This window comes from Pipra filicauda, unplaced genomic scaffold (assembly GCF_003945595.2).
Source record: "Pipra filicauda isolate LSUMZ 115617 unplaced genomic scaffold, ASM394559v2 scaffold177_size2800117_pilon, whole genome shotgun sequence".
Lineage (NCBI taxonomy): Eukaryota > Metazoa > Chordata > Aves > Passeriformes > Pipridae > Pipra > Pipra filicauda.
This window is the reverse complement of record NW_024104284.1, coordinates 902,291-916,015: the sequence shown is the minus strand read 5'-3', so window position 1 is coordinate 916,015 and position 13,725 is coordinate 902,291. Positions and strand designations below refer to the sequence as shown.

Here is a 13,725-nt window from a genome sequence, read left to right as displayed (position 1 = left end):
CATTCTTTCTTTGAAGCTCAGACGAGGAGCATATATATCCTGTATTTCAACAGCTTAAACTCTTTCCAAAGGAGGGGGTATGGTTTCTTCTGTTGTTTTGGGGGGAGGGGTTTTGATTGCTTAGTTGGTTGGTTTATTTAATAAGGACTTTGGCCCAGGTCTACAAATGGCTTAGAATTTAGAAGCAGCTCAAGACCCAGTATCCTGAAATGTTTATGCTGAGGTGGACCCATAATACTGTGGAAATAACAACTGTTACTTAAAAAGTCTCGTCTGTTGGTTCTCTAATGGGTGAAATGAGGAGCAGACACACCCATGTTCTTTTTACAAGCAAATAAGTAAATTGCAGACTGAAGGAAAAGGTTTTGGATTATCACTTCTGATCTGATGCACGGGCCTGGCTGCAGACCTGCGTTACCAGCCTTTGTGCCGAGGAGGGATATGGCTGGGGACAGAGCATCGTCTTCAACATTTTCTGGTTAAAGAAACACCTAATTAATTAAGTTTTAAGTATGTTTTGGTCTGTTGAAGGGAGCCCATTTGTACCTATCAGTTCTATTAGCAGGCATTTTAAAATGTCTGCTAATTAATGTGTGACAGAACAAATTAATGCAATTGAGGTTAAAAGTGACTTTGTCTGGATGTAAATCTTAGCAACAAGATAAGCAAAGATTTTCTAGGGTAGTGAATAAAGATCTTTTAATTTTAGAGAATATCTTAAACAATGCACGTTAATAATCATTACCATCCTTCCAACAACCAACTGTATTCATAATGTACCTGAAGTAATGTAACCACTATTGAAATATATGAAATTAATATATTAATATAATATATAATTAATATATTAATATAATTAATCTAAAACACAGTTTTGTAAAGGATTTGAATTTTAAAAATCCCTTTAAGTAATAACATGCAGAAGTAAACAGTTTCTTTTAAGAAGCTTTTGTTTTTCCTAGTGCTTTTCTTGCAGTAATAGAAATGTTTCTGTTTCTAAATTGACTTAAAAGTTCGACGAAGCTTGTGATGGTACAAGAAGAGAGGCCCAAGCTTCTATTTCTGAACACTGGGCTATTACAGAAAAAAACTTTACTTGTCCTTAATGATTTAGAGCTTCTTAGTAAAAGATTTATCTACTATAGTCTGTACTATTAAAAGCAGTAGGAGCCCTGTTATCCACGTTAGCATGGACACATTAAATTAAACCTGTTTCTGTTCTTCCTTAGCTGTCTTCAATTATCTGTGCTCCATTTTGGCCTACACTTTATTATGGAAACGTCTTTTTGTGGGCTCATAGGGAGCCCATGATCCATCTTGTTTCTTTTTGGTGTACCATATTAGGTCTCTTGAAAACTTTTGCAGTCGTCAATGGCAGTGTATAAAAACAAAAAGATCTTTGCCTGTTGTTGTGAATGATCTGATGTGTCACAAAGATTTATCATCAGCATCCCAAAATAAGACAGATATTTTGTAATCATAGCGATGTGACATTCGAATAAAGGGTATCATCTGTTTCCTTTTAACAGCTGGTTGACTACACAGGAGTAAGGCTTCAAGAAACAGAGTCTGGCTAGATTAATATTCCTTTCCAGTATGTTATTTTGGCCTAAGTTTTGAAAACCTGTAACTTTAATTAGCTTGGCAATTACATCTACAGATTCTAGTCTAAAGAGCGTTAACCCTTGTATTTTTATTTTCAAAATCTTGCCTATGTTTTTACGTGTCAAAGAACCAATTGGAGAGCTATTAACATTTGTAAAAGCAATATATTATTTCTGAGACCATGGTGGAGCCCTGTTTTGTACAAAATTATCAGATCCTGCCATGTTTCTTGTCTTTGAAAACATTATCTCAGCCAAAATGTTAAAGAACATTGGGCTCCCACCATTTAGACATTCATATTAATACTGTTTTGAGAGATGAATTATCAAAATAAGATGAGGTTACTCATTGAGTAAATATCTAACACTTACAAAATTGCAAATGCCAAAAAATACAGTAAAATTTTCTACTCTAATTCAATACATACCAAAGAAAATAATTACTTTGTTAACTGAGTGATGCCAAATATTTGTATCTAGTATTTCAGTGCAGAGGTCAGTTAGCTTGGCTCGCTCTTTTGAAATTCAGCCATATAAACATAACAGATTTGAAGTCAATGCTGATGGATGCGTGGTGTTTGTTATCATGTACAGTTAAGTAGTTTATGTGACTGTTTTGAAATCATCTAAGTCCCAACAGATGCGAAACTATTTCATAGATAAGTGTTTGTCTACAGCTACATATATTTGAGTCTGTTTATCTGATTTTAGCATAGAATAATAAGTGACAGATTAAATTGAGGATATTTTGGGGTAAGGAACTGATAGCCAATGTACTTAATGAATCATGTGTACTCCTTTGCTGTTTCAGTACTGTATTTTAGGCACTTACTAAATACTCTAAATTACACTACAGTCAATCAGAGATTTGTGATTATGCTGGTTACTAGACATTCTTAGGAAGTGTAAATGCAAAAAAACCCCCCAAACCCTAGCATTTTAAAACAGTGAAAATTATAAATTCTTGGTGTCATCCTGGATTTTGGCCTTTGATAAGGAAGTCTCCTGGGTAGTCAGCACCTTTGATGATTAATTAAGTTATACTCTCTCTCTAAGCAGTCAGTATACACTGGAAAAATAGTGTTGGTGGTCTTTTTGGAGAAAAGAGAAAGAATATAGCTGTAAAGCATAGGAATATATACATGCACATTTGATTTTTCAGTTTGCAAGTTACGCACACTTTTTCATTTTATATAAAAGCATATGTTGAATATTCTCAAATATTTTAGTAATCTAAGGCCTGTCTAAAAATTCAGCAGGAGTAAAACTACCCAATTATATTCCTTTCCACTTTTTTAAAAACTTAGTGGAAAGGGTTAACGTTGCAGCATGTCCAGGGATTCAACAGGCGATGGTCATGATGGAAGCTTAATTCCATGTTCAAGAGATGAAAAACAACTTCCCACTGACTATGTGGTAGTTTGATGTATCCTCTCAGTTGAAGATGAGGCGTGGAGTGAGAAAAAGTTTCTGGATCCAAGGTTCCTTCTAGTCTTAGTTTAGATTTCACTTAAAGAGTAGTATGACAGTTGTTCTTCTGTGTCTTTACTGATAAATAAAAATACTAGAAATAATATCAGCAAAGAAATTATTTTAATTGCTGTGTTGCTTCGTATTTTTATTGTGTGCTGGGGATGGATCAAGCCATTGAGGATTTGGGGTCCCAGATAGGATGCTTTATTCTTCACTGAAGAAGCAGCAGCAAGAGGGTTGTTATTCTGGATTTTACTTCAGTCCCCAGTCCTTAATTTATCAGAAAATAGTGACCTTCTGAGGTAATCTCAGGTGAGAATAATCACTGCCACTGCATTAAGTAGATAAATCTGGGAATAGTAGGTACAAATTTCTGTAAGTAACGTCACTTTCAGCTGTTGCTGTTAAATCCAAGATTTAGCAATCTTCAGAGAAGTTATTTAAGTGCATTTATAGAGGGTGAAATTCTGCCTTGGTGCTCTGAATGGGGCCATGTGCCGGGAATGCAGCGCTGTGAGACCCCAGCTCATGGGGCTTGGAGCCAACTGGCTCCTGGGGCGAGTGGAGCAAGGAGTGGACACTTCGCTGCTGCCGCCTGTCTTCTCCCTCACTTTCAAGAAGTAAACCATTGAGTTTTGTGATAATGAGAAGAAAAAGATGTGATGACAGAAAAGACAGGCAAAATGAGAGGGGGGGGAAGAGAAGAAACCAAGAAAAAGGCAGTAAAATGACTATTATAAAGTATTTAGCAAAAAAATACATACAGAGATAGATAATAGGCTTCTTTCTCTCCAGCAGTTAAATATTATTCTTGGTAAGTTAAATTTCATGATTTTTGTCCTTGTTCCAGTGTAACTGAGCTGGGGGCAATTATTTCTCAGGCAGTACTTGTTACAGAAGTTGTATTGAGTGACAAAAATGCTGACTTTACAAGAAAAGAATGATGGCAAAATGTGAAAATTATTAAGAAACATAGAACTAGTATTAATTTTAGATATTATTGCTTCCATTTGTTGCTATTCCTAAATCCATCATGGGTTTTCAGTGCCTGTTTTACTTTCAGTGTCCATGAAAATTTTATGCGCTGGCTACTGTTACTGAATTTTCTAAGAGCGGACTTCACTCAAAGCTTGAAGAGCTCCATGAAAGTTTATCTGTATTCAATGGTATTGTGAGAACGCAAAGCTTTTTGTAGAGCTAGTGCCTTACTGATGCTTCTTTATGGTGGGAAAGTGGGGCAGGTATGTGTGGGGTGGGAGAGCGGCTGTGCCAGTTAGAAGTTGAAAACACTAGAAAAGAGAAATCACAGTGTTGTAAGTGCTGTTACTCCTGAGCGAGTAATTGAGCTTACAGCTTTCCAGGGGCTTTTAGCTTAAGCCCTGGGGTCGTTTACCATTTAAGTGTGCTTCTACTAGCAGTAGTAAATATGAAGCTAAACCATGTGGGTGTGATGAGTTGAGCTGAGCTGAGCAGAGCATGAGGAGATGAGCTGGGCAGGCGAGCATGCAGTGGGAATGCAGCCCTTTCCAACCAAAGGGGAGCCGGGCTGACAAGAGGGCTGTGTGTCAGGGAGGTGGGCAAATCTGAGCTCTTAGATTACTCTCAGTGAATAAACGTGCTGAGAAAAAGTGCAGCTGTGCTTTTTTAATATGCACTGCAGGAGATTTCAGCAGCCTGATGATATATCATGCATTAATGTTGAAAAGATAAACACATTTGGAGAGCACAGGAAGGCCTTGTGTTTTTATGTTAGCAGAATGCTTCCTAATGAATAAGAACGTGCTGCTGGCTTCACAGAGCCATATGGCAGCTTTTCTAATTTTAGTTCGGTGCAGATGCATAATTCTCCCTTGTTTTACCTCCTAAAACCTTCCTGAGATACTGCATGGTTTTTCCCGTAAGACTTGATCTATAGTTTCTGGGGGAAAATATGTATCCAAGAGTCTAATAACTCCTTTGCTCTGGACAGATGTGTGCTGTGTGATGAAAGAGCAACCTCACTACATAATCAGTTCCCTAAAATAGTAGCTAACTTTATTCACAGGGATGGGATAAGCTGGTCTTAAAATTGATCGCTGACAGTTGCTGTTTCTTATGCACTGGTGTTTTGAAAAATTACTTGCTTTCAGGAAATAAAAGCAACTTGTGTTGAGGCAATGGGAACTGGGTAAGAACGTGCATTTGGATATCAAGTTCCATGTGAACTGTGCATCGTAGTGCTTTGAATTACATAGCTACAAGGCAGAGCTGCTTTCCCTGTGGTTAGCAAACCATCAAAAGAACTTACACGTTCTTCACTGCTTTGCTTCATCACGTGCTGTGATCGAAAACTACTCACATTACCAAATACAATATTTTTCCCCCTTTTTTCATTTTTTTCTGTTCTTATTCAATTTGATAAATTTGAAGGCACTTTCTATACAGCCCTATTCATGTTAAAAACCTCCTGTCCATTACCACAGTCAATATAATTACTTAGCAATAGTCACACACAGATATTATTACATCTAATAATTGAAATGGTATTTAATCTAATATTCAGAGCTGTAAGGTCAGCTAAAATGTAGCCTCTTGCTAATTATACTTTCTATTATATGTTAGCATTAGTTTGTAATACTGTATCTACAGTTACATACTTCTGCTGTTTCCTTGAATGTTTGGATGTTGGTTTTGCACAGTGTAGTGGATTGACTCTGGCTGGATGCCAGGTACCCACTAAAGCCACTCTCTCACTCCCCTCTGCAACTGGACAGAGGAGAGAAAAAAAACAGTGAAGGATTCATGAGTAGAGATAAGAGCTGGGAGAGGTCACTTACTGATCACCGTCACGAGCAAAACAGACTCAAACTGGGGATATTAGTTAAATTGATTACTAACAGGATCAGAGCAAAAGAGTGAGAAATAAAATAAACTTAAAAACACCTTCCCTCCTCCCCTCCTTCCTTCCAAAGTCTACCTCTTCCCCCACAGCAGTGCAGGGAGATGGGGAATGCGGGTTATGGTCAGTTATTGTTTCTGCCACTGCTCAGGGAGAGGAGTCCTTCCCCTGCTCCTGTGGGGTCCCTGCCATGGGAGACAGTCCTTCGTGAACCTCTCCAGAGTGAGTCCATCCCATAGGCAACAGTTCTTCCCAAACTGCTGTCCCGTGGATCTCTTCTCCATGGGATGCAGTCCTTCACGAATGAGCTGTACCGACGTGGGTCCCCCACAGGGGCCACAAGTCCTACCAGGGAAAACCTGCTCCAGGGTGGGCTTCCCTCTCCATGGGCTGCAGGTCTCCAGCAGGACCCTGGGATTCCATCCTGGGATTCCCACGGGGTCACAGCCTCCTTCGGATATCCACCTGCTCCAGCATGGGCTTCTCCATGGGCTGCAGGTGGGTCTCTGCACCCCAATGTTCCTCCATGGGCTGCAGGGGCACAGCTGCTCCACCATGGGCTGCGCCACGGGCTGCAGGGCCTCAGCTCTGGCACCTGGAGCACCTCCTGCTCCTCCTTCTGCACTGACCTTGGTGTCTACGTTGTTGTTCCCATGTTCTCACTCCACTCTTCACTGGCTGAATTTTTCATCTGAGCAATAACTTTCCATTCTTAAATATGTTATCACAGAGGCACTACTATCATTCCTAATTGACTTAGCCTTGGCCAGTGGCAGGAAGCCCATCCTGGAGCCGGCTGGCTTTGGCTCCACAGACAGGGAAATTTTCTAGCATCTTTTAACAGAAGCCACCCCTGTTGCCCCCCCCGGCTACCAAAACCTAGCCACAGAAACCCACTATGCTCAGCAATTTAGAAGGATCATACATGGCAAATTTACAAATATGAATGAGGCAAGACAGAAGTAGTTGGCTAATGCATACAAAAAATGGAGAAGATAAGTTGTTTTCAGGATAGTTCAGTATAAAAATTAATTGCATGTTTAAACTTTGTATAGCATTTATATTCCCTTTCAAGTAATGTTGCCATTACTGTTACAAGGATCTTGATTTGTATGATTTTTTTGAATGTGCAGAGTTGAACTTTCTAATATTGCTTGTAATAAATCTCTTAGCTTATTTTTTTACCTATTATACAAATGAGGATATGTGATTTGAGATGGGTGTGGCATTTCAATAGCAATTTCAGAAAATTATGAGAAGCAGGAATTATATACAGGGCACTTGAGAAAACCTATTTTAAACAATATTGGATAATAAATTTGATTTTTCCTGTTGCAGGTTTTTTTTTGCTTCACCTCTTTCTTCAGCAGTTTTTAGAGTATTGGTACTGCCCTGCTGAGGATCTCACCAGCATCTCTTTTTTGCTCTTCCTGTTTTGTGAAGAACCCTAAGTGTTTCTCCTATGAAAAATAAACTAAGTGTGTGTTGATGTAAATTTTCTCTTTAAAATTATTCTTCACCTTTTTGAAATTCCTGCAGAGGCTACAGTTTTGTTCTTCAGTTCAAAAATGCATCTTGGTTTTCCAGAGAACATCAAGGGGGAAATATTTTTGTAGCAGGTTTCCTTAAGGAATCTGGAGCAGAGCTTGAATACAGACAAAGACAACCTTTTAGGTGTTTCAGCTGGTCCTGCTTGTCCACATGTTGGAAAGTAGGGTTTAAATTACAACCAAGAGAAGGTGATGCCCATCAGTAGCACTTCTGAGTCTGCTGTCAGAAATCCAGAGAGCACCGACATAGCTTGAGTTGGGAGGAAGGAAAACCAGGAAGGCTTCCTAAGTTAAAATGTAGCAGGAGACTTCCAGCTATTGCTTTTGGCTTCTCTTTCTCTGACTTACAAATTTCTGTTAAACTAATGTGATTTCACAAAGGTTTGCTTTCAGAATCTGGAATGAGCTTCAAATAAAGCTTGAGGCTTTCCCACTCATAAATTTGTCAGAAAATACTTTTGAGGGCTTTTTTCCCCTTCTTTATTCTGCATGTTAAATGTAGAAAAGTAAATACAGTTAATGATCACTAAGAAGATGCCCAATTGAAAATATTCATAGGTATTTTAGTATATTACTGCTTATGCAATTGTAAACATACCCACAGTTTAAAGTCGAAATTACACACATCACTAAAATACCACATAATTGGATGTATATATTCTTTATAGTATCTCTCTCAGGGGTACTTCTATTTTATTTAAATTTTTCTCTCTCTGTAGGCTAATCTCTTAATTGAGCAGAGATAATAATAATTTCATGTGCATGAAGTTTATTCCACTATAATTTGGATAAAATATGCTTGATCCCTGGTAGCCATATGCATAAGGATGGGGCCAGTTTCTAATTTAACGCTCCTTCTCCAGTGGAGAATTGATGAAGCCGTGGGAAGCCCCTTTCCACCCGGCTCACTTCCTCCACCAACACAAGGCTGTATTTCTCTTTCCACACTAGATCTGGGCTCTGCTTTGGCCACTGTGCCCGTAGCATGCCTGGTAACACTTTGCTGACATTTGAACAGGGACGTCGCTGTTCCAGGAGGCAGCACCACTGGAAGGTGTGAGATCAGGGAACCGGCTCCCACCCTCCATGTGAGTGGCTGCAGTGGAAAAATCTAGCAGCTGTGGTTAATCACAGGGCAGTACCTGAAATTCCCATGGGGCTGGAGAAAAGGCTTCTGAGAGGCTTTGTGAGGTTGGGCCTCTGCAGATATTTTCCTAACCCCTAACTTTCAAAAATCATTAATCTAGTGTGGAAATTATAAAATTTTTGGTTTGTTTGCAGGGCCCCCAGTGAACCTAGAAAAGATAGGAGAAGTAAAAAAGGAAAAGTAAACTTTACATTTTTTGCACCATTACTTAGCACCATGAGTTGGAACTGTTAAGAAAAATGAAAAATACTGACTTGGGATAATTCATGAGTGTTGCCAGCAGTCGAAATTTGTGTATCAGTCACTGTTTTTTCCAACCTTCCTGCAACAAATTCTCATTGTTAATTGGCCCCATGTGCTGTATTGCTGAAGGAAAGATTTGCTTTTCAAGACATTCCCCAGGACTGACTGTCAGGACAACACTGCTGACAGGATTTGGACTTACTTTTCCTGTATATGCTGATAGAGTTTTCATGAGGGCTTTGTAGTTTAGTCAAAAATGGACAATTCATTGCATAGTTGAACATTATCAGTAGCTGCAGTTTATAACAATGACCTAAGTTACAGCTGGTCCTACTCAGAGGCTGTCTGAGGCCACGGTTTCCTATACAATGCCACTTAAATAAGTGTGGCTTGTGGCCTGAATGTGTAACCTCTTCTAAGCTCTCCAGTTACTTGAATTCTTACACAATTAAGTTACAGATCCAATTATGAAGTCCATAATTTTGGAGCACTTGTGATTTATAATGCTTTTCAGAATGCCTTGCCAAATGTCATCAGTAATGTAGTGTACATTGTCGGTATCTTGGGGAGAGGTGGACAGGTAACATTTGTGTCTAAATAGCATTTTCATATTTTCTCCGTTCATTACACTTTTTCCTTGAGCAAGCACTTTGTTTATTGAGCCCTCTGAGGAAAACAGCGTCAAAGGGAAAAGAAAATGGAGAGGTTAATTGGTTGTGAGGGACAACTAGTGATAAAACAGGCAGTTAGGATTGAAAGAGTCAAAGTGGAGAAATGGGGAAGCAGAGAGGAAAGCAGCCACTCAGGAACTGGGTGTGAGGTTTAAGAGATCCTTGATGTGACCTGGTATTTCAGATTTTGTGTTGACTACCATTATAGTAATTAGAAGCATTCTCTTTTTCGTTTGTATAAAACCCCACCAGTGTGCATAAAAGACAACAATTTGCTTTTATAGATGTTATTGGTGGTTTGTATGAACTCCATGGTTGTAAGAGTGAAAAAGAATCACAGCCAATATTTTGTATTATGTGAAAAACAATCGGTAAAAGTAGTCTCTGTAAACTGGTGCCGGTTACCTGCTGGAAGCAGCATGTAATTAATGTGCTTGCACACCGTTGCTGGACCATCTCTGCAGCCCCTACATTTCTGGTACATAGAGAATAATCCCATGTCCTCCCATAGACAAGATGATCTCAATGACTGAAGCAGTGTGAGGGGATGAGAGCAGGAAGCTGCTATCCCTATCCATTATAACATTTTACAGTGTGAAACTAGAGATCACTTTATGCTACCAGGAACAGATGGGAAACAGATATCATCACTGACTTTATTAAAAGCTCAGCTCTATTTTTAGAATTCTTTTAGAATTTTTAGAACATGTTTTCAGTTTTGTATCATCATATGGTGCCAACTCTGCTGTATTGTAGTATGGGAAGGATCGTTCAATTGTTTTTCCATTACATCTAATTTCTACTTTTTGCCAAAAGAAGAAAGGTAAGGAAAAAAAATATTTATAAAATCTCAGTGTAGTCCCTAGTCTAAACTAAAAATACTAATTTTGTATCCTGATGAATTTAAGTTGTAGAGGAAATGTTAATAGTTATTTCTACTGTGTTTATTTCTATCAGATTATAGAGCTAATAAGAGTGATTTAAAATTAGACCATTAGTTGCAACAATCTATCTTCAGAGGAATTTTATTTCATCATTATTCACAATGGTGTTATATAGTGTAAGAACATACCCTAAGAAGACAGCTAAGATTTTCATGAATCTTTTCATGAAAGCAAGAAACCGTAGAATTGTAGGATGAGACAGCCCGAGTGACCAAAGCCTTATTGCCAGTGGGTGATCACTGATAAGGAGAACACCCAGGGGTTCTCAGAAGCAATTTCTTTACTTTCTAAGCAGCATATATTCACGCTGACTGTATAACCTTTGCCAAGGAGAGTTCAGAGGAACTTTGGCTGCAGTATTGCAGATCTACAGATAGCTGAAAATACTGTACATTTGGATACATTTTGATTTCTATGACTGATGCTTTAATTTTCACTAGAGATGATTTTCCACAGGCCCTTTGTACCATCAATACATTGTACTTTCAGTAATTCCCAAATTAATCTTCTGGTTTATTGTTGTAGAAGGCATAATTTCTTGTTCTTGTAACTTCAGTGTGCTTGTGTGTTTGTTAAAATAATCTAAAAATCATACTAAAGATAAGAAATCCTTAACTATTTTTAATATTCTAGATTGCAGGGTGGCATTACTTTTACATAGCTGCTGCTTGAAAAATAATAAAAGAATGTTTTGAGTATAGAACTAGCAACAGAAAGTTACTAATTTCAATTTGCTATGTACAATATGTAATACTAGAATAGGTATTTTGTATAGTGTTTTTATTACTTCTGTTACTTCACCCTTAAACACCAGAATCATTCTTGGAGTAGAAAAATTAATACAGTCCATTACTTGATATGAACTCTAAACCCACTAGATTTGAAAGTTCTGTGAGCATCCCATACATTTGGAGTTGGGTGTGATCTGTGATGCTGTATATAACACATTGTAATGTCTGGCATTATGTTCCAGAAACCTTAAATCATTATTTTCTTGCCTGTAATTTTCAAATACAGCACTTGAAATTGTATGTAGTTCTAATAACATATTGGCAAATAAGGTGGTATGAAAATTGTGTGATAGTAAGAATGTGGGTGGAGGCATGGGAACAGAACCGAGGTGGCTGTTTCTCAGTACTGAAACAGTAGATTGCGGACTTCTGTTTTTCCTTCTAAATATAGCTATTGTGGAAAAGTTGTGCAGCTGTAAGCTTTGCATGCTGTTTTAGATCAGTCTTTTAATACACCTTGATCCTGGCTTTTGCTCACTGCATCTTCATGTAAGGCCCTTGTCTTTGCCCAGTGTTAGGTTTTGTAGTTCAGTAAAATGTCTAGCAGAGAAACAGCAGAAATTATTTCAATTGTGTCATAAAACCTGAAAACTGAGAAGCAAATAGGCTGGTTATGTTTCCGTTGAATCATTATGGAAGACTGTTTAATCTCATTTTCAGAACTGTTGCACTGTAACTGTTTCATAGCTGTTCTCAATTCTCTGCGGGCTCTTGGTGTATCTCTGAGGGATCACTGCTCTGTCATTTAAGACATAGTTTTCTTTCTTGCAGAAAAAGCAGCAGCAGCTAATGAAGATGAAGTGCAAAAAGCAGATGTATCATCTACGGGTCAGAGTGTCATCGACAAGGATGCACTTGGACCAATGATGCTTGAGGTAAAGAGCACAAAATTCCTTTATTTAAGGTAGTTTTGCTCCTCTTAGGATGAATTAAATTAAAAGGTGTAGTCAGAGGTCGCCATAAAGGAAAGGTCAAGAGAGACAAGCCATCTTGGCTACTTGGGATTGTCATTTAAGAGCAAACAGCCAATTTCAATTGGATTCAGTGATGAAACTCTCTTTAACTTGGGGTAGGAAGAGGCAGAAAAAGAGAGTTCTGTTTCTTTGGAATACAGACAACTTGAGGGGCTTCAGCTGGTAGCAAATCTTGGGTGTCTGCATGTTTTATTTGTTCTAAACCACAACAACTGTGGAAGACCTGTTCCACCTAAACATTAACTTATATATGCAGTGATATACAAGTGAATAATGCTTCCTCTGGAATTGCATGTTATTGCTATACTGTTTTAATATTTTGGCATTTCAGCACTTACAGCAGGACACTCCCCTTTAGAATATAAAAGTAATCTAGAGAGCTTTTCTAAATGTGCATTTCAGTTATTTCAGTTAAGATTTCTGTTTGATTTTAGCTTTTATTTTGATACTCCAAAAGGCTGTGTGGGTAAAACCTAGCTTCCAAATGTATTAATAGTAATGTTGGGTAGGGATGTTGTCTGGGATCCTAATGTCATATGCTGCTGTCCTTTGGCACTACTGCTTTATCTGCTTAAGCTCACTTGCAAACTGTTTATTCCTGTTCTGGCTGTGGACTTTATCTGTAAGGAAGAATAAATGTTACTTTAGATAACATAAAACACAAACTCTGAATCAGGCTAAAGGAACCAGCTTTGGCAAAAGCATAATTATTGATCATTTCTAAATGCATTTATAACAGCTTTAACTATTTGTGAACACTTTGCCAATCTGCCAGTTATTTTTCATAATTTGTTAAATGAACACATAGTTTTCTATACTGCATATGAAATAAGGGCTCCAAATACAGAGTACTAAACATAAGAAAGATTAGACAGGTTGGAGCAAAAACATTGTTCTTTGAGAAGTAGGGCTAACAAATTAATTATTTATTATGCATACTCACTGAATTGAATGTTGTTGGTTTTGCTATCAAACAAGGTTAAACATTCATCTCTTACATTGCTATGCTAAAATTTATCTGTAAATTTTCTGTTAATTTAATTGTAATGAGCTGTTTTAATCACAGGGAAAATAAGAATAAGGCAGTATTTCTCCTGGCTTATCTTGCATGATTGGCTATTGCAGCAAACGTGACATGTAAAATCACCTGTCTGTTCCATTATTCCATTTAATTTAGTTTTTCTTTGCATTGAAACCATTGCATATTAACAATGAAAGATTGTGGAACTCAATTAATGAACCATGGTCCTTTTGCACCAAGAAACAAAAAGGACTGAAAGTTGTTACATGTTTGCTGTGAAAAGACTACAGATACTTTCTTTGTGTCTTTATCGCCTTAAGGAAATGCAATTAAGTTATTTCATCTTTACAAAACCCCTTTATACAACCTCTTCAAAAAACCTACTCTTTTTCATTGCCAAATAAAAATAGCAATGCTGATGAACAGTCT

General features: G+C 37.9%; 1 protein-coding gene across 9 annotated transcripts in view; it reads left to right on the top strand.

Moving 5' to 3' along the window:
* Nucleotides 1-13,725, top strand: part of NCOA2 (nuclear receptor coactivator 2) — a 185,948-nt gene that overhangs the window by 120,083 nt on the left and 52,140 nt on the right. For all 9 annotated transcript variants that reach the window (XM_027725418.2, XM_027725421.2, XM_027725424.2 and 6 more), the window contains one exon: nt 12,073-12,176. In XM_027725418.2, coding sequence (XP_027581219.1) covers nt 12,073-12,176 — 104 coding nt within the window. The remainder of the gene's footprint in view (nt 1-12,072; nt 12,177-13,725) is intronic.